The sequence below is a fragment of the Mus caroli genome, chromosome 9 (genome assembly GCF_900094665.2).
Source record: "Mus caroli chromosome 9, CAROLI_EIJ_v1.1, whole genome shotgun sequence".
NCBI classification, from domain to species: Eukaryota; Metazoa; Chordata; class Mammalia; order Rodentia; family Muridae; genus Mus; species Mus caroli.
Window position 1 is genome coordinate 71,314,645 of NC_034578.1, and position 21,161 is coordinate 71,335,805.

Genomic DNA, 21,161 nt, shown 5'->3' on the forward strand with positions numbered 1-21,161 from the left:
TGTAGACCAGGCTGGCCTCGAACTCAGAAATCCGCCTGCCTCTGCCTCCCGAGTGCTGGGATTAAAGGCGTGCGCCACCACGCCCGGCGCTCTTTATAATCTTTTATCTTGCAATGAGTGGATATAATTTGGGTCATAAGTGGTGAGGATTAATATTTCCTGTCTTAAAATATGCAAATAAGACACCTAATGAAACCTGCTACTGTTGATCACAATAAATTATTAGAGATATTTGGGTAAATTTGATCTGAGATTTTCTCCTTTAATTACAGTTAAATTTGATAAGTTTTCAGCCTTAGAAATTATTGTTATAACTTTGCCTGAGTTATATGAATTATACCCTTTATTTTATTTATCTATTTATTTATTTATTCATTCATTCATTCATTCATTTTCTATATGCTTGTAAGTTTATATCACATGTACACAAGTGTCCACAGAGGCCAGGAAAGGGTGTCAGATGCCCCAGAAGCTGGAGTTACAGATAGTTATGAGCCACCCCCCATCAAATGTATGTGCTGGGAACTTTTGGAAGAGCTGTAAGTACTCTTAACTATAAAGTCATCTTGCCTACCACCAAGATCAGTATTGATAAGTAGCTTGTGCCCTGTGGTAAGTCAGAAGTGTAGCATTTGGTAGTTGCCAATCTAACCAAAGTAGCTCACCATTCATATATTCTGGGCAAAAGAGAAACTTGTGTTTCTTTGAGGAATAAAATCATGTTTAAAGAAATTTAGTAAATAATTGCTATTTCTTCCTTGACACTAGCCTGAGGATCTAGCCACATGTGATCTAGCCACATGTAATCTAGCCACATGTCTCATCAAGAATTCCCCCTTCAGCCTAATTAGCCAACAATTTGATTAATTCATATATACATATATACAAACTCATATATGCATCCCTATGTGTATATGATTATGTATAGTATATGATATAAAATAATATATAAGCACAGTTTTTATATATTATATTCAATAAATATTATATACACCTGGCTATGGCTATTGACATAATAGTCATTAGTCAAAGTATTTTGAAAAATTCACCTTTTTACCAGTTAAAACCTCTATCAGTCATGAGGAAATTCACACTAGAAAATGATGCCCAAATGACAGTGCATCTCAGGTAGAGAGCTCAGGAGGACAGAGGAACAGATATGTCCAACAGAGCTCTTGCTGAAGATCACTTAGTGGTGATGAAGCATCAAGCACCTAATTTAATTGTCACTGTCACTGTAGGATTTTGTTTTCCACACTAAAAGCAAAGTAAGCCCAGAGTCTAACACAGGATATACACCCAAGAAACACTACTGCTTGATTATCTCAGTAGATACTTTCAAAAGTATTGGAAATATGGACACAGCTCTTTAGTAGATAATGCTGAGCTGATACAGCATCTGTCCAGAGTCAAAGCCATTTTGTAGACTGAATTTGGAGTCTGTCCAGATGGCATTTTCTGTGCTTACAGGGTTGTTGTTGGTGCTTCAATTTTCTTTATTGGTTTTGCTTCCTTCTCATTTACATGCGTTGGTTAGGAACATGTGCTGCTCTTGCAGAGCACCTGCATTGGCTCCTAACACGCATGACAGTCATTTTACAATTACCTGCAACTCCAGCTCCAGATCTGATGTCCCCTTCTGGTCTCTGAGGGCACCTATACTCAGATAGCATGTGTGTGTGTGTGTGTGTGTGTGTGTGTACATATATTAGAAATAAAATGCATGTACATTGTTTTCTTCCTGAGCTTCCAGGATTGCATCAACACTTCTATCTGAATTTGATGTCATTTTTTTTTTCCTTCTGAGCCGTTTGTAAGTTATCATTAATGTATTTTGTAGTGCTTTCATCAGGGTGTGAAGAGGCAGGGATTCCCAAGCCAGAAGTGATACACCTCACTTTCAGACTGAGCTAAAAGATTTAGACCATGGTTTATGTTCCTGACCTCTAGAACCTATGTATTGTCCATATATTCTTGCTTACTAAGTCTTTTTCTAGTGAGTGTTTGTTTCATTCATTTGACCAGCATATCTTTTTATGAATCATTTGCCTTTAAGAATTCACTCTATTTCCAAAGAGCCTGCATATATGAATGGATCTCTGTGTTGTTGTTGTTTAAGATCTTATTTTTTATTGGGGAGTGGAGTATGCATAGAAGTGCAGTGCCCAAGGGGACCAGAAGAAGGTGACAAATATCCAGCAGCTGGAGTTACAGACAGTTGTGAACTGCCTGACTTGGATTCTGGGAACCAAACATAGGTCCATACAAGACCAGTGCATGCTCTCAACTAATGAACCATCTCTCCAGCCCTGGGATGTCTTTCTGAATGATTCCTAATTCATTATATTGGAATAATTTTGATGCATATTTTATTCACTCCATAAATAACATGGATTTTTTTTTTTACTGAAACATGTAACAAGAAAAGATCATTAGAAATAGTTAGCTTTAAAATCTTAAATTTAAAGTTAGATAATTCATAGGATTTTGGATTATTGAAAATATTTTATATGTAATCTTTTTAGAACCATTAATTTGCAAATAAGGAGAACAACAGCTTCACTGGTAAACCCAAGGTGAAATAGATTGACATGATGGATGTTGCCCACAATCATCTTCTTGGGAGACTTTATGAGCAATGTGTGATTGCTCCATTAGGCATAGGGAAGGACTCGATTTTGGAAACACCCTTTATTATGCTTTTTACCAATGGTGGAATGCTATGGATTGGCAACAAGCACTCTGCTTGGTCAGTGGTCCCTGATCTGAAAAGATCATACCCTGTTTGTTGAGTGAATGGAGGTTTTTATTGGTGCTGTATATTCACTCATCCAGGATGCCAGTGTACCTCCTGGAACTGTTTTCTATCTAGGCATGGTATGAGTGAGAGAGGTTCTTCCCCTGGCTCCTGTGTTTGAACCCATAGTTCCCAGCTTATCAGAATCTATGAACTTTTTTATTACCTGGACCCAATGTGTCAGAGGTGAGTCCCTGGAGAGGGGCCTTTGAGGACTTTTCCTACCTCCAGTTTTGATTTAGCTTTCTTAACTTTCTATCGGCCACCATGATGCAAAGAGCATCAGCCACATATTTTGGCCACCCATGCACTCCTGTGTCTCTGCTCCCTTGGGACTGAGATGCTCTGAGATCATGAGCTAAGTAAAAGTCTCCCCTTTTATGTGCTTCTGTATTTGGTCACAGTGATACGAAAGGCAACTGATACTCTAGGCTCAGCTGTCTTTGATATTAAATGCCATCACCCTCCAAATGGCAGAAGAGGGAGGGAAGGACGTCTCTAGAAAATATTAGAAGCTAGAATAGAGACCAGAGGCCTGTAGAGGTTGCCACATGGATTTGTGTGGCCATGTCACCACATAATTTAAACAATAAATTCTCCCATAGAGGCTTCCTAAAATATTTGTGATGTAGTTTTAAACTACTGGTTGTTGGACACAAAGGGCCGGATGGACATCTAGAGAGATGGCTGAGTATAAAAGCACTTGCTGTGCATGGATGCGGACCTCAGTTCAATCTGCAGCACCCACATAAAAGATGGGCATGGATGTGTTCACATATGTGTGCATGTATGTGAATATGAGCCTGTACACATACACACATGCATACACACACAAACATGCATACACACACACACTCACACTCACACACACACACACACACACACACACACATGGAGGGAGGGGTAGGAACAGAGAGAGAAAGAGATACAAGTACTGACTTTCTATTGTCTTTACCTGAACCGTTCATTTTTTAGGATCTAGAAATAAACTCATTAGAGGTACCATAGTCCCACACATTCATGTAGAGCACACAGACTCTTCTCTGTATCTACTGGCTGGAGATATTGAAAATATATTCAGAGCATCAGCCTTTTGGCTGTCGATATTTCAAAGCGTGTGGTGAATAAATGGGATAGCTACCCCTCTGTCAGCGAATGGAACAAACTTCCGAGTCTTTTAGTGGAGATCTGTCGAGGAGAAGAGTGTGTCTTTTGGGGCTCCAAGCCTCCAGATGTAGATGACTCCACAATCCATTCCTGAGGAAATAAACAGCTGATGTTAAGCCAAAGATGAGGCTAGCCATTTGCACGGTATTATTGATGTCAGAGACACCTCTCTGCCAAGCTCTGAAAAGCACCTTCAAAAACTACCGAAAACACCCAAGAACTTTAGTGATGAGCTACAAATAGACTGTGGTATTGATAAGAAAAGGTCGATATGTATAGTGAAAGGATGGCTACTGTGATAAATGGGCCCTCCATCAGTAAAGATCAAATTATTGACTATCTAGGTCAAGGAAAAAAAACCTGTCTATAGCTACTTCTATAGGTGAGAAGAATTAGCCAACAACAGCAATTCACAGACAGCTCCAAGAGACAAATATGGAGAATTCATTTCAAACATCCCAAATGGACAGTAGCATCAAACAAGTCTGTTACATAGCATATTTAGTAAGTCTTTGGCCATATCTGTATCTAGGCCTTTGTCTTTGGTGTGAATGGCTCCCTTTGGTTATCCCACAATCCCATTCAAGGACACCTAGGTCAAACCTCAGCTCCTTAGTCCTTTACAGTAGAGAACTTCTCTACCCTCCTAAAAGACATGTCATCCTTAGACCACAGGCTCTAGAGCTCCTGACTAATTTTGCTAGTTGCACAGCATCTAGATCACAAGTTGCATGAGGGTCCATTGAAAGTATGTTCACTTCTTTGCCCCTTGTGGTCCAGCAAAGAGCTATGCCCATAATAAGCACCAAATCAATGTGTTTTGATTGTACCGGTTTTGAAATGGTTCATTAGAGGAACCCCAGCCACTCATCATGTCAGAGTTTAATGAGGAAAACACCACAGGAAGCACCCAAAAGGACAATCACAAGGATTAGCCTATCAAACAAACAAACAAAAGAAAGGTAGACTGGCAGTAATTAACCTCTTGGAAGCCCGCCGTTCCCAATTGTCAAGGCATCGTCCCTTCTTCCACAGTAAGTTTAATTGGATACTCTGTGAACCACCCAGGAAAGGATGGAGAATCATGCACCACTTTAGATTTAAAGACTAATCTCCCATAAAGAAGGTACCTGATTAACCTTCTTCAACATTGACCCTCACAAGAACCAAACTTCTTAGAAATCAGAAGTCAAGACAAAGGGTAGCTCCATGATACCTGCTGAACTCAGTTCCCGAAAGATCTGATCTGACTCTGTAACTTTATGGAATCATTTGGTAGATCTTCTCATGCTGAATCTAATCTATTGCCATTCATAACAGTTGTGGGCACTTTTAATGCCATGCCCTCTTCCCTTGGAGGTCTCTTAATTAACAGTGGTATGCTTTATTAATTAAATGTGTTCTTTGACAATTTCACACAGTAGTACACTGATCTCATACCTCTACCCTCTAGTCTCTTTCTTCCCTGCTAATCTCTTTCTTATACCTATACTCTGTGTGTGTGTGTGTGTGTGTGTGTGTGTGTGTGTCTGACTCCCCGAGTTTAACCAAGACCTTCTATGAGACCATGAATCGGAATGATCCACTAGAGTTCGGTGGTGGGTACACATCTGAAAATAATGGCTTCCCCTGTCCTAGACTCTGTCTGTAGCCAGTAGTTCAGAGCTAAGGGGTAGGAACCCGATAGAATAGCATTTCTAATAATGGGTGTTTGGTGAAGATATGTTAGAGGAATGATTACGTGGACGGATGACGATGGTGTTCAATCATGAAAGAACGGTATGTTAGATAAGAAGGGCAACATGCTTGCCCACATAAATAGAGACACCACATGGGTGTTTAGCAAAAGATTTATCTGTGTGACCCACCCCTTATTGCCAACACCACCATCACTACTTCAGAAAGTTAACAAGATACCTAAAGGTAAAAGCCATGTAAAAAGACTGTAAATGTTGACTAGTATAATAGCTTCCTGTAGCTTTGCTCCATTTACCTATCCCACTTAAACACCTCACAAAAATCCATGAGGTCAAAAATAGTCAACCTGTGTGATTTAAAGTGAGGAAAAATTAAATTTAAGGAAGCCACATCGGTGACAATCAGGGCACAGAGACATTTTATTGCAGATCACAGACTTGGCCACATGGTATGAAGCAGTAGCCTTCTCGTGGATCTAACTGAACACACATTCTTGAAAGCACACATCCTCTTGATTTATGAGGACAGTTAGTCTGGCCCCTCTGCTTCAGTCCCTCATCCACTCATTCATTTCAGAAATCCTTGGAGAGTAATCCCTGTGGCCCAGGCACTGTTGTAGATATGATAGAAAATGAAGGAAACAGACTTGACTTATACTTTGGGGAGGGGGGGAGTCAGATTCAGAAAATCCAAATGTACAAAATGAAAATATAGGTATATTTACTTAAAATAAGAATATCAGCCTTCCCTTGTGTTTGCTTCTAAAGGAAAGGTGTATAGGAAATGGCAACTCCATAAACTGCCCAACGTTCACAGTATAGCTACTCTCTGGACTCCCAGAGGGCTGCTGACCCTGTCTGCAGGGGATGTGTGACTAGAATTGCTACCAGCCTCTTTTAAAGAGTCACTGCTGGGCCTCAGGTCTGAGCACACAGAGGAATGGGAGCCCAGAGTGCTGATGTTGCTGATTCCTGCGGGGCTCCAGCAGGACACCTTGATGTCACTTATCCAGTGTGTGAAGCAATGCGGGCTCCAGGCTCTTTCATGTCCTGAAGGAGGTTTAGCAACAGTGACCCTGAGTCTAAGAACAATTTCTATAAGAGCTATGTAGGTATTTTTGTTTGTTATTGTGTTGATTACTTATAAATATGATGTATTACCAAGAGCTGAAGAGTATAGTAGCATGTACTATAGAAACATAAGCAGCATAAGATTCTACTGCTTTTAAAAGTATATCTCTGTATATACCTAAGTGTAAGTATATATACAGGAGTAAGTATATTTGCATAGTCAGTTATAAATGCATATATGTATGTGTGGGTGTATTTGAATTTATATACATAGTAGTATGATTGATATACATATATGTGTATATATATACAGATGCATATGTTTATATAAGTGTATATATATTGTTAGTAGTATGTGTTTGTGTATATAAATGAATCTTTGTATGCATATGAGTTATATATATTTGATAATGTGTATATGTATAAATATTACTATATAGACATGCTCAATAGTATATCTATATATGTAATTATAGATATGAATGTGTATATGCAATAAGTAGTATGTATATGTGCATATACATGTGTGAAGTGTATAGATGTATACATATGTATTTTCATTAGTTTATAAATATATACATGTATAGATAAATACAATGGTATATGTTTATGTTTACATGTCTATATTAGTACATATACTCAATGATGTATACATGTGTATATATAAGCATATATGAGGACATTTATGAATAGAGGTGTGCACATGTTTACTCTTTGAAGGAATGCATATCTTCAACAATGTGTGTGCATTCAACTTCAGATCAGTGGGTGTGACCTGTTCTGTGTGATCGGTACTCAGTTTGGTCTGTACACTGAATACCTTCATGTTGAGTAGACCCACCTTTCCTGGCAGATATTGACTAAAGCAGAGGTTACATGAGAATGTGTTGCTCAAGTATGTCGTTTACAGCAGGTGTTTCAACCTGTGGAAAATCACAGATATTTGAATCTGCATGTTGAAGAGTTGGTATTGATAATGAACTTAGAGGAAATGTTGGAGCCAGGTGCCAGCTTCCATTTCTAGTCCCTGTTGCTACTTAGGATATGATCTTGTGAAAAGTTTTTGGGTAACCTATTGTTACAAACACTGGGCCCTCTTATCCCCATGTGAAATGTTTTCATCTATACTTGAAGATTTCCTTTGTTTAAGATTTTTTGCATGCATGCATTTGGTGCCATGGGTTTCGGTGAGATGAAGAAAGAGCCAAATGCAAAGAAAGACTCTGTTTCTGGGATTGGACCTACAGAAGAAGCCTCTCCACGGGGCAGAGCTGGGCTTTCTAACTGAGTTGGCTGATGTGCTTTGCTCTGTGCCCATGTGCTCTTAATTGACTATATTGTTTTAGATTTATGCATTAAAAATACGATTTCTACTTCGAAAGCATCACTTTGTCACTTTGTAGCTATGTAGCTTTTAAGCCAAAGCCAGAAGCTTATTTTTCTTCTGAGATAAAGTCACATCTATGGATTTTTCAACTAATTACGTGTCTGCCAATAAATACTTAGAGGGTACACTTTATTTCAATTTATTATTTGTGTTTCCATAGTGTGCCCCACACTATCTGTGGGTCTGAAATGGTCTAATGATGCTCACTGCTACTTTTTCATGGCTGTCTTTCTCTTTCTCTCTCCTTTCTCTCTTTTTAACAGCTTCAGTCAGTCCGGTCAAGCATGGCAACGACTTGAACTCGGCAAACTTCCAAGATACAGAGGACATTCTTGACAGATGTGTCTTGGAAGAGTCGGAGAGTGCAGGTGGAAGCCATTTAAACATAGTCAAGTATAAAATGATAAATTTGACACAGCTTTGGGGTCCTTGGGAGGGTGTGGGGGAGGACACTGGAAGCTGCTGGCTCTTAGCAGCTGCACTCTCAAATTAACACCCCCCCCAGGAGGTCACAGTGTGGGGCTGTTATCTTTTCCTCTTTCATCAAGAATTCAGTTGGACAAAGTACAAAGACGTTATGATGGCGAAGGGAAGCTGACACCATTAGTTCATTATCAATTCTAAGCTAAACTGCTTAATCCACACAGAAGCTTTGGAAAGTAGAGAAATGTTGACATTTCAAATATTTCAAATAATGAGATCTAAGGAGAGAAAGGCAGAAATGCAGAGATGAAGAGCAGAGAGGAACAAATCGGGGCCACTAGAATCTCTTTACCTTTCCCTGTGCAAACAGAACTCTGACTGGGAGAAAGGGCTTTAGCAAAACAGGGCTGGGTATGGTCAAACAGTGGGAGGACAATTGTTTAAGAACCTTTAATCAGGAAGGAAGATTTACTCTGTGTCAAAGTTGCTTATGTCTCTTTGTGGAAAGGAAAGATAGAAAAATGTACCAAGAAAAGATAGCCAGAACAACTTAACAGGGATTTTTTTTATTATTATTATTCTGTTTTGGTTTGAAGCATGCCCAATTCCAATGGTTAGTTCCTTACAAAGGGTAAAAAAGGAATTGTTACTAAAAACTGAATGACATTGTTGGGTCACAAAAGCTATGAGACGCTAGTATCTACCTATTAGCATGATTGAAAGAGTCAGCTATCTCTCCGGGTTGGACATTTCTTTCCTGTTTTGCGTAGCTACAGTGTCCCCTCCACCCTCTGACATCTTTGTGCGCTGATCTTCGTATCATATTTTTGATTCATCCTCTCTGTAGGCTGTCAGCTTAGTTAAGAGATTTCCAAATTGTGTCGCCTTCCCTGACAGGGGGGCAGCTGCAAACAGTCCCCTGATCCTTCCCGGAGGAGAGATACTGAGATTTAATTTTCAGTGAAAGGTGTAGCCTGCAATCTATGTCAGGTCCCCTAAGTCATCTTGGAACCCCAATAGGCCCAGTGGTAATGGCAAGTGTGTATCGGCCCCCTCCACTGCACTAGGAGCCCTCAAAAGATGAGCTGCAGCTGCGTGCCCGATCCCAGCAACACTTTCTCTTCTGCATCTTAGGGCACAGAGATACAGCATCTTTTTATGACAGAAATTGTTAAAGAACAAATTAGCCCCGCTCCCTGACATAACATCCAAAGAAAATGTCAATTCGTTTCACCTTAAGAGGGAGGGGTGATGGCCATGTTAGCTGTCTATACTGAAAATTATTCTTACGATTACTTCCTAGTCTGGACTGAAACTGTCTAATTCTGACTAGATTTTTAAAGTTCTTGGTGAGCTGTTTCCCATCAAGCCTTCTGTCAGGAAGGTAAATCTTTAGAGTCCAGTGTTTACTTAAGCACTCGGTGTTTTTAGCATGATGCATCAATGTAAGGCCATTTCAAATGTTCTGCCTTGCCTTAACACAAGTGGACTGAGGGTAAAATTTAGATATGACTTTAACCATCTGACAGTTATGAACAAAAGAACATGTCAAAAAAAAAAGCGAGAGTAATTAGAAAATACAGGAGCCGGGGAAGAGTCTGAAAAAAGAGTAGCGGTCCATACATCGGGCGTCATTAAACTGGTAATAAAGAATGAATTGCTCCGGCTTTTTCCTCTGTCCATCCTTGCATTTTAAGACATCTTACCCTTATAGGCCTAGAAACCTCTGGAGGGTTGGCTACTGGTCTCACTGCCTTCCACTGAGAATTTGTGGCTTGGTTGTCATGGAGACATCGTATTTCTCCAAGAATTGCTCATATTGATCCGTAGCCAGGCGTAAATGGCCAAGCGAGTGTGAGGAAGAAAGGGGGCTGGGCAGTCCTGTAAAATGACCAGGGCTTGTGGGTCGGAAAGCAGCTCACAGCAAACACTTAGGGGAAAAGAAAGAAGCGCTCTCGTTTTGGGTCGGGATTTCTTTCTGCACTTTGGACCGGTTGTCTTCTTTTGGGGTAAACTGAAAGGAACTTGTTAGTTGTGTGTCATGTCAGATCTTGGGTGCCTGGTCCTGACCCAGCTGTCAGCCTCCCAGCTCTGTGCAGTTCAGGGACACACAACAAAGAGGTAGTGACATGAATTATTTATTACTCTTCGTGTGGATAACGTTCTGGGATAAGAAATTAAGACACTTCTGACAGAGGTGCTTGTTTGTCGAGAAAGATTTTGATGAGACATTAGATTTCCTCAGAGTAGAAGCATCTGACAGACAAAACGCCTTAGAAACAAACAAGGAGAGGGAGTAAGTTTTGTGTTCCTTATAGGAATTTGGTGGCACCGAGGGACCGTTTGGAACTGTGAAATTATGACAATCCATTCTTCAGTGCCCAAAGATAAACTTCAGAGTCGGAAGTCACACCAAGCATAGGGGCCCTACAATGATGATCAACTTCCTGGTGATGTGCACCCTTCCGTGTACTGTGCGTGGGTTGGCTTTTATCGGAGAGAGCTTGACCATCTTTATTACGTGAGACACCAAAATTAGGAGCTTTGAAGTGGCGATATTTGCCACCGTAAATAAGGGAAGTGTGTCAGTAGCTAAGCTTGCAATAACACGTGGGAAGGAATGAGCTTAAGTCTGGTGCCATCACTATTCCTGTTTTCCCCTGGAATGTCATCCATCCCTCCATCTGAAATTCCCTTTAACATCTTCATGGATGTGCAGAATCACCCGGTTACAAAGCTGAGTGTGCTCAGCCTTCTAGCTGTAATGGATATTGACCTTATGTAGTTTAATGTAATGCTAACTGACTAATATATTTATTACCTCATTTTAAATGAATAGACTAAATGTTTAAAGTGTATTTAGAAAAGAAAAACAGAAATGATTTCCCCATACCAAGAGTACCACTTCCTCTATTGTTCAATCCAAATACTGTCTTTATTTTTTTTTAAATCTTTTCAAACTAAAACTTCATTCATTCTAGATTTTACAGCTACACAGCACTGACTTCAGTCCTCATTCATAGGCAGAAAGTAGGAAGGACAAGGTAGCATGGAGAACCTGAAATATATTTTTGAATAGACCTAAAGATACTATCTTAAGTGCTGCTAGCTTTAAAATGCCATGAGTAAGGGAAATTTTTTTAAATTTTACATAAAATGACACAGTTGACTTCCCAAGTGGAGTTCGGAGACTGTAGGCTTATTTACCACTGACACTACTCTCCAACCCTGAGCTGGCCGGCCTGAGAGAACTGTTTATAAATGGGCCACTCTGCATATGGGTCACAGCTCAGAGGCCTTGCAGAGCGTGCTCACCTGATCTCTTGAGGGCTGTACCTTGCCCATCTTGCCATTCTGATCTTTATTGGTTCAAGCCTTATACCCAGGTGAGTGCCTGGAATCCATTAAGGTTGGCGAAGCACCTGTCTACCAGAGCATTCTTGCTATTTCGACCTCGCTGGTGAACCTAGAGGTCCGGTCTGATGGGGAAAGTAACCCTCGGACATGTCTTTTCTTTGCAATAATTCATCAGCAGTGAGTTCTGTCTCACAGGTGAATCCCACATTTGAGCTTGTGTCTCCGACCCTATGAAGTCTACCTACTCCTTCCCTGGCATTTATATGTTCCTGAAACCTATGGGGATAACATTGATGTCTGGTAATAGAAGCTCCAAGACAGCATCACAAACTTGCAGCTCCCTTCCTGCAATCCTAGGACCATTAGACTTTCTTTCCCTGGCTCTTTAAGGCCTGGATGCTTCTGAATTTGAAAGCTTTCACGGAAATGGTTTCGTGTTCATCTAGCTAACGGCTAAATAAACCTCAGTTTTATAAAGGACCCCTTTCTCTGCATTTAATACTCATGATGATAAAAATTACAGAGCAATATTTTCAATTGTTATGCCAATGTTAATGAGAGACCTTGGCTTAGAAAATTAACAATTTAATCTCCTAATATTGTAGGACCAGTGCACTTAAAAATAACTTCAGGGACTGAGATGATGGCCCAGTCAGTAAGTGCTTTCCCTGCAAGCACAAGAACTTGAATTTGATCTTTAGTAACTATGTGAAAACAACAACAGCAACAACAAACAAAACAAAACAAATACACAAACAAACAAAAATCAAATGTATTTCTGAGGAGGGAGAGACAGGGGAATCCCTACACCAGGCTGCCCTGCCAGTCTAACAGAATCAGACTCCAGGTACAGTGAGAAGCCCTGTCTTCAAAAGTAACTTAGAGAATGATAAAGTAAGAGGACCAACATTAATCTCTGGCCCCACACACATAAATGTGTGCACACAACACATCTACATACAGGTAGTGTCAGCAGAAAATGGAGGACAAGAAAGAGTTTGGAAGTCAAACAAAAAAAATAATAAAATGTCTTTATTAACTTTTCACTTCAGTTTCAAAGTAGTTTATAATCAGTGTGTGTTCTGCCATTAATAGAACATTTTAGTGCTTTCCATGTAGCACGTGGTACATGTGGATCTATATGCATCACTGTCAATCAATATTACATTTGCATGAATCTGATGAACAAAACTAGAATTCTCACAGAGAATGATACATTGTGAAACACCAAGGTGAGATTTTTTTTTCCTTTTACTGTTCTGTCTCATGAATCACCAGCAAAAACCAGGAATCAGAAAGTAGGACAGCTTCGGGACGGTCGTGTTGGAGGGGCCTGATGATGATGCATGAGGCAGAAACTGTGGACAGTGTGAGCAGAGCATCAATCATGGCCACCGAACGCAGGCTTACGGCTGGGCCGAAACCTGTTCTAGGAAAAGGAAGAACAATGTCAATAATAAAGTAATAAGTTCCTGCTGGTTTTGTTTTGCAATACCAATGTTTTAATTAATTTACCCAAAGAGAAAATGTAAACATCAGCATAATACATTTTAAAGCAACATAACACTGTAGACAGACTCACAGGAAAACACACACATACACAAAACAATATTCATTAAAATTAAGAGCATACTTTTTAAAATTTTGCCAGGAAGAATGAGAGCTACTACTTTGGGGTTGCATTAATAATACAAAAAATATAGTTAATGCAAGCATAAGGCTCCTCCTTTTGAATAGTCAAATCAATTTATATTTATTATTCTCTCATTTTTGTTAGCCTACACAGATAACTACCGAAATGCTTAAGACGTACATATTTTGATTCTGCAATGTAATCCATACTTCAGCAAATATTTATAAAGACTGGCACTGAAACTGTGGTTGTAGATTGGTCTAAAAACAATTAAGCTGCCTAAAATGTGGGAGAATTTGCCTATTAAAAGCCAAATTCATCATTTTGGAAGATTTTGTTGTTGGAGCAATTAAAAATGAATGGTAATAGTATATGGGATTAAAATGTATATACCTGCTTAATAAGACAGGGGTATTGGTTATCATATAATGCACTTTACCTCAGGGTGAAAGAAGTGCAGAAGTCACAAGCAATATTCTCCTTCCTCCTTTTCCCCTTCCCTCCCTCTCCTCCTTCTTTCTTTTCTTCTTGTTTCTATATTGCACCGAGTAACCCAGATAACTGCTTTCTTTCTAGGTCAGCCAAGGCATCGTCCATGGATAGCGAAGGTGTGCTCCTGCAGGATGTGCTAGATAGATGGAGTCCCGAAAAAGGAATTCAATCTGAACTAACAGAGAAGCACAAGCACACACTATCTCTTTACCATCAAATAAAAGCAACATTGTCATTGGTCTGTAGCAGATTCACTAATATGTCAGCCAAAGTCTATTAAAAATGTTACCACTGATTGAGGATATCCAAATCCTAATTCAAGGCAATGATTGCCTAAGCGAGTCTCCTTCCTCCTCCTTATTTTCTGTCAATATTTGCAACAAAGAACGCCAGCCCACAGGCATAGATTTAACACCATTTCAGATGTTCATCTTCTCAGCTCCTGACCTGCAAGAGCCAAAGGAATTCACAGGACTCTCAATTCACTGTTGCTTCAAGGTATTTAACCCAAAACGTTACCGACTTTGCCATGTTGAGTTAGGACATATTGTTTTAGTGGGTGCTTCAATTCAGACCAGGTCCTGCACGTCTCATCCTTAAACATGAAATGTCCTTTAGTCAATCTTTGACACAGTAGCTAGCCTTGTGAGGTCCAATCAGCATGGAGCTCTAATGACACAATGGAGAATGTCTTTAATTAAATCTTATTAGCCTCATAGACCTGGGGGAGGGGATCCTACTTGCAACACAGCAGGGCTCATCCTTTGTTAGAATAAACATCTGCAGTTCTTTTCCCAGAAAGAAGCTAGGCTACTGGGAATTCTAAACTAAAATATGCAAAGCAGAATCAACAGAAATGGATGGAGAGTGCTCACCTGTTAAAGGGATCTGAATTTTGTGTTGTGATTTTTTTATTGAATGCCTAACTTATAAAAAAAATCATGAAAGATTTTTTGAAGTATATTTAAATGAATAGAAATATGCCCTAACTCATAGAAAGATGGAATTAAAGATATATGATAGATACATACATGTATATATGCATACATGTATGTACACATATGTATGTGTGTGTGTAGTTCATATAATTTCATACAATTTTAATTCTAATTTTCTAAGCAACAGCCTCAGATCCTTGTTGAAATGCAGCAGTCAGGGGGAAAGAGAGCTTCAAAATGAGAAATACATCTTTAAGCTGACTTGCCCTGTAAGCTTTGGGACTTACAATTAATTATTGAGCTGGATGAATATGAATATGGATCTAATAATGAATATCAAAAAACTCTAATGCCTTCAAAGTAGATGAAAATACATCTTTCATGTTTCCCAAAATAGCATGTCTCTGCATGAAGTCAATTTTGATTTGTACTTAAACTGTAACATGTTGTTAATAGTAATACCCATGGAAACTGTTATCTTCTGAACATTTTACCTGTTTGGATATGGCTATGAGTCATTTGAAGCAAGTTACAAGCAAGTCAGGCAGTGGGGTAGATTCTGGCTTTCAGGGCTACCACAAGCATTTTGGGTGATGAAATATTAAATCAGTGCATGTTTTCTAGGATGTGCATGGAAAGGTGTAATAGTTAAATCCCAAGTACATATTAAAAGTCTGGAATGTTTATTAAAAGTAAGTTTTATTATTTTCATTGATATGTCCTATTATTCCGTTTATAGAGAAGAATAACAGTATATTTAAATCATTGCTGTATTTAGCATATTTTCAGATCTAAAGAAACCATTAATAAATCCTTGACAAATATTTCATGGAGTCTGCAGTGCTGCGAAACCAGACATGGTGGAACCTTGACTTCACTAAGCAGTTTTACAATTCTGGAGCACCTTATATTTGAGTTCATATTAATATGAACAAATTCATATTAAATGACTTCATTATGACTCTTTTTTATCAATTTCTAAAAGCCAACACTACATAAACAACAATAACAACAACAGCAACAACAACAAAACCCTTCTAAATGCTAAAAAAGAGAGTGCTAAAAACTGAATGTGCTCCTCCTGCTGGTTCTACTTAAAATGCAAATCCCTCCATGGTCTGTTTGAAAATGCTTCCTCTATGAGCACTGTCTTATGACCACGTTTTCAGTGATTTCTAGTCTAGGAAAACTTGACTAGTTATGCCTGTCCACTTGGTACCACAGTGCTCAAGTTAAAACTGAATGTCTGCTTTCGGTCTATCCCCTGGTGAACCGTGGAGTACATTCAATTGTTTGTACTCGGAGTCCTCCTGTGATTGTAGTGAATTTTTGGATTAAAAATAATCTTGCCCTGCTTCTTGGCGATCACCTAGTAATATTTATGCCTGTGTACACCTACATACAGGACTCTCATTCAGGGAAATGCCACATCTTCAGAAGTGTGTGAGCGTTTAGAAGCTGATTATGGGATGGATCCCTGGATACGGCAGTCTCTAAATGGTCCATCCTTTCATCACAGCTACGAACTTTGTCTTTGTAACTCCTTCCCTGGGTGTTTTGTTCCCAATTCTAAGAAGGNGCACAGTGTCCACACTTTGGTCTTCATTCTTCTTGAGTTTCATGCGTTTAGCAAATTGTATCTTAAAAAAAAAAAAAAAAAGTGTGTGCCAGCACCCTCCTTGCGCATTGTGGAGTTGTTCCTGCAGTGGTACAGAGGGTGGAGTCTAGAAAGTGCCTGATGCTGAGAAAGAGGCTAGCCCAGTGTATCCTGACAGTGTAGGCTTCTCAGATCCCCATTCCCTTGGCCTGTTGACAGGCTTCCTGGCAGTGCTCATCCAAAGAGAGCTTCACATCATGGCTTGTGGATGGCAATGCAAGCCCTGGAAAACAAGCAGTAAAAATCAAACATGTGATATTATAAACACACAGGCAGGCAGCCTCAAGTCTCCCCCAACCCCCCTTAAACTCTAGAAACTAAGCCAAGACTTCCTGGAGCACTTTAGTATCAGGAAATGACAAGAAAATACGTTGTAGTAGGTAGGCTGACCTCAGGGGCTGGCATCTGCAGTCATGTTTATCTCCCTTGTTTGCCCAATTTCCTACAATTTTAAAATCCCTTTAGCATTATTCAAATCAACAATTTTAGAAACTATAGTGTTTTTTCCTTGATCATCCTAATCTAGTTGTCAAAAAAATTAATGTATATGCTGTAAATTTAAAGTAGGATGTCAGAAAAGTTTAATTCCAATTGATCTCAGTCTTCATTTCACAGAATGGTGTCTTGTAATTTGAAAATTTAACTTCATACAGTTTATTTGATCAGTTATTTTAAGGCATTTTCAGACTCCTTTGTTCTACAGAAAATGGATTCTAATGTGTATTCAATGTGCTCAAAGCTGCTGATAACCACATAGTCTCTCCTATGCAAACATCTCTACAGTGCTTAGCATTCATTAAAGATTTTCTAAATTAGCAGTAATCAAATTTAAACTTGTTAAAAATGTCTTGAATGTTGTCCTCCACACACAGTTAAATGCCATCCTGGCCACATGCAGTGGCTCTTGCCTGGGTCACTTTGGTCAACAAGGATCCTGCAGACAGCATGTGGAGTAAAAGGATAACGAAAACTGACCAGTTTCCCAAGGGAGCCTGCTGCTGGACACGCCCTGCTGGCTTACATCCCTTGGAGACTGGCAGGTGTTATGTCACTTCTAGACTAGAGCAGGGACCAGATTGAGCCTGCTCTGCCACAGCTCTCTTACCCTCTGGTTCTAACTTCCCCAGGCCTCATCTTGAAACTTAAGATATCAGACTTTTTTTTTTTTTCAGTTCTTTGGATCTGATAAATATTGCACTAAAATATTTGTCTTTGATTAATTAGATTTTTTAAACCATTCCTTATTCATGGACCTGCTCATTTAGATTTTAGTAAATACACTGTTGCTTGCCACCCTACCCCACCCCAATTGATCTGTAGATAAGTGGACTGTGATGGTTGCATCATTTCTACCACGATAATTATGAGACAAAAATGAGAGAGAGAGAGAGAGAGAGAGAGAGAGAGAGAGAGAGAGAGAGAGAGAGAGAGAGAGAGAGAGAGAGAGAAGTAGGCATGTGGATACTAGGTGAAACTAGTATTCATAGACCACCTGAACATGTTTACATTCGTGTGTGTGTGTGTGTGTGTGTGTGTGTGTGTCTATCTGTCTGTCTGTGTATGTGTGATAAAAGAGAAGATTCTTGGTGTTTCAGGTTCTCCCTTTGGACAATTTCTCTAAATACCTTCACCTTAGTGCTACAACACATTTTCTGCCATCCATGAGAAAGATCCTTTTGTCTTCTATAGCCTGATCCTTAGAAAGGTGGTAGGGATTTTTATTCAAGGACACAAGGTCTTTAACAGCAATGACAAACAGTTCCTATTTAGTATACACTCCACTGAAATCTGGAAAGTACAAATGCCAGCAACATGCCAATATTCATAACATTACATAAAAGCAATAATTAGTTGGCACATGCCTCCTAAAGCTATCATTTACTCACTTAGCAATCATTTTAATTGCAATTATCTGCAAAGTCATCAAGAGCCTTTTAGATCCTGACAGTGCATATTCTAGGAGAAGGTGTTTTCATGAATCCTTCTGTGTGTGTGTGTGTGTGTGTGTGTGTGTGAGAGAGAGAGAGAGAGAGAGAGAGAGAGAGAGAGAGAGAGAGAGAGAAAAGAGAGAATCTATGCTACATTCTTGACACACTACAAACTTCCTATAAATTTTTAAAGGATTCCCTATTAATGCTGTAGGGTCAACTGCATTGCTGATCCAAATGAGCCTCTTTCAGCTAGCATCAGAACCGTTCTATTTTTGTGCTCTCCAGTTGTATCCTGTGTTGCATCTGCTTCCATTCTGTGTTCTGAAGTTGGGTAATGGGAGTCGGGGATACAGAGAACTCAGTTCAAGATCATTTTTTCTACCCAAGAGAGGAACCCTGGGGGACAAGTTGCCCTGTTTTTATGGTAGAAGCAATTCCCTGAGATCATCCCCTAATTCAAATAATCAGCTGGTTCCTTCCTCCCCAGTCTAAGCAAAGAATTTACTTCAACTTCTTATTTGAGAATTCAAAATAACGGGGTAGAAATAAGTACTCCTTTGGGAGAGTGAAGTGGAGAGATAAATGTGGCTGTCTCCAGGGTATGTTCCCCCAGACAGCACTGTCACAGGTCCCCTCTGAGAAGAGCTGATTTGTTCAGTCTTCCTGCCATGTAGGGGGCAGCAACACCCAAGGTTAGAAAATAACAGTCTCATTGCCTGGCTCTGGTTCAAAACATATTCTAACTGGAAAAAAAATCCTTGTAGAAGGGAAAGGGCTTAAAGCACAAAGACAAATTCCTCTCTGTCCTCCCCTATCTCTAAAGCACTATTTTAAGGTTATACTTAAACCCGTTCCCATAACTTGGAGACATCTGTCACTTCCCTCAATACGGAAGTCATATTCTCCTCCTGTTCAGACTGATAGAATTTGTTTCTGCTTCTATGTTTACTAGAGTCTGATTTCTTTCCCTTCTCCTGACTAGAGCCTTTCTCCAGCGAAAGGAAGGAAACAGCTTCCATCCCAGACTACCTATGCTTCTAGGAAATAGAGCAAGGTCATCTATGTACACACCTGGAGGCAGGGCCGGGGGGAAGAACTGGAGAACTGTCTTGAGTAAATGTGACTAGACAATCATTGGCCCTGATCTTCCTAATGAGATGTGACTGCACACATCTGTCAAATGAAGGCCACCTCCACACCCAGAAGCCCAAGACACCTGAAAGGGAGGCCAGAGACCTCCTCACAGCAGCAGCCACATGAGCAAGGAGAGGGTGTGGCCTTGCTGGGTGGTTGTGGGTCACATTCCTGAGGAAGCTGTTTATTCAAATGTCCATAAGGATTTGGGACTTGTGTGCACCCCACTGTATAACTAAAGTTTGCATTTCCTGGTACTAGAAAACTGGAGAAAAGTAGGCTGTCCTTCTGTTCCTGATACTTAGGTACAACTCATACGTGCTATAGAAAACAGCTTTTGTGAAGACAGCTTCAGGACATTCTCCTTACATAGACTCAGTATGTCCACAATATCAAGAAAATGCTCAGGGTTTCATGCAGGTAAGCACATGGGAACTGACTCCCAAGGCAAGGGAGGTAAGAGAGCAAGAAGACAAGGGAGCTGGCATCTCCTCTCAGTTTTCTTTCTCCCTTCTTTTGTTCCTTCACCCAGTGGATGTCAACATTCCCAAAGCTGCAAACCTTTAATGTAGACCCTCATGTTGTGTGGTGTGACCCACAACCATGAACTTATTTTTGTTGCTACTCCATAACTGTAATTTTCTACTGTTATTAATTATAATGCAAATATGTTTTTCGATGGTCTTAGGTGACCCTAATGAAAGGGTCTTTATACCCCAACGTGTCACAACCCACAGGTTAACAACCCTTGGCTCACATCCTTGATCCCTTCTCTCTTAATCTATGTAGTTTAATAGAAATATTCTGGAAAATAACATGCTTATCACAAGCATTGAATGTGGCATAAATGTTGAGCAACTTGGCTACTTGGCCTTCCTTTTCTTCTCTTTTCTTAAAGGGTGTGTGTGTGTGTGTGTGTGTGTGTGTGTGTGTGTGTGTGTGTGTAACTGTGGGCATATTGTGGCACATGTGTGAAGGCAGAGGTGTCAATCTTCCTTTGAGACAGGGTCTCTTGTTCACCACTGCATGTGCAAGTTTGGCTGGCCCACATATTTGTAAAGATTCTCCATTTTTCATCTTCCATAGGAGTGGAGTATTTCCATTACAGACATGTGCTAGCTACCATGTTCAGCTTTCTATGGGTTCTTGGGACTCGACCTTAGATTTTCATGCTTGTATAGCAAGTACTTTATCCACTGAGCCATAGTCTCAGCCTTCCCTTCACTTTCTTACTAGAAAATAATGATTAGACAGTCTCACACACTGTCCTAAGTTTTATTATCTTCATGTGTACATGTGGACTAAAACTCACAACTATAGGCATCATTTGCATATACTATTATTAATAAATAAAATATTACAATTAATTAAGATTAGTATGCATACCAAAATGCCTGGTTATTATCATTATTATAGACAGTCAGAATGGTACTCTGGTTCTTAGGCGGGCTTGTTACTCAGATTGGAGGATTTGGCA

General features: G+C 39.8%; 1 protein-coding gene across 4 annotated transcripts in view; it reads left to right on the forward strand.

The window, feature by feature from the left end:
* Wdr72 (WD repeat domain 72) overlaps positions 1–16,302 on the forward strand; it is a 169,653-nt gene extending 153,351 nt beyond the window's left edge. Inside the window, exons 19-20 of one of the 4 annotated variants that reach the window (XM_021173138.1) lie at positions 8,383–8,487; positions 14,109–15,673. In XM_021173138.1, coding sequence (XP_021028797.1) covers positions 8,383–8,487; positions 14,109–14,164 — 161 coding nt within the window. In that variant the 3' untranslated portion in view covers positions 14,165–15,673. Of the gene's footprint in view, positions 1–8,382; positions 8,488–10,860; positions 11,198–14,108 lie in introns of those variants that run through there. The other 3 variants (XM_029482131.1, XM_029482129.1, XM_029482130.1) reach the window with 3 other exon arrangements.
* The last annotated feature ends 4,859 nt before the right edge of the window (positions 16,303–21,161 follow it).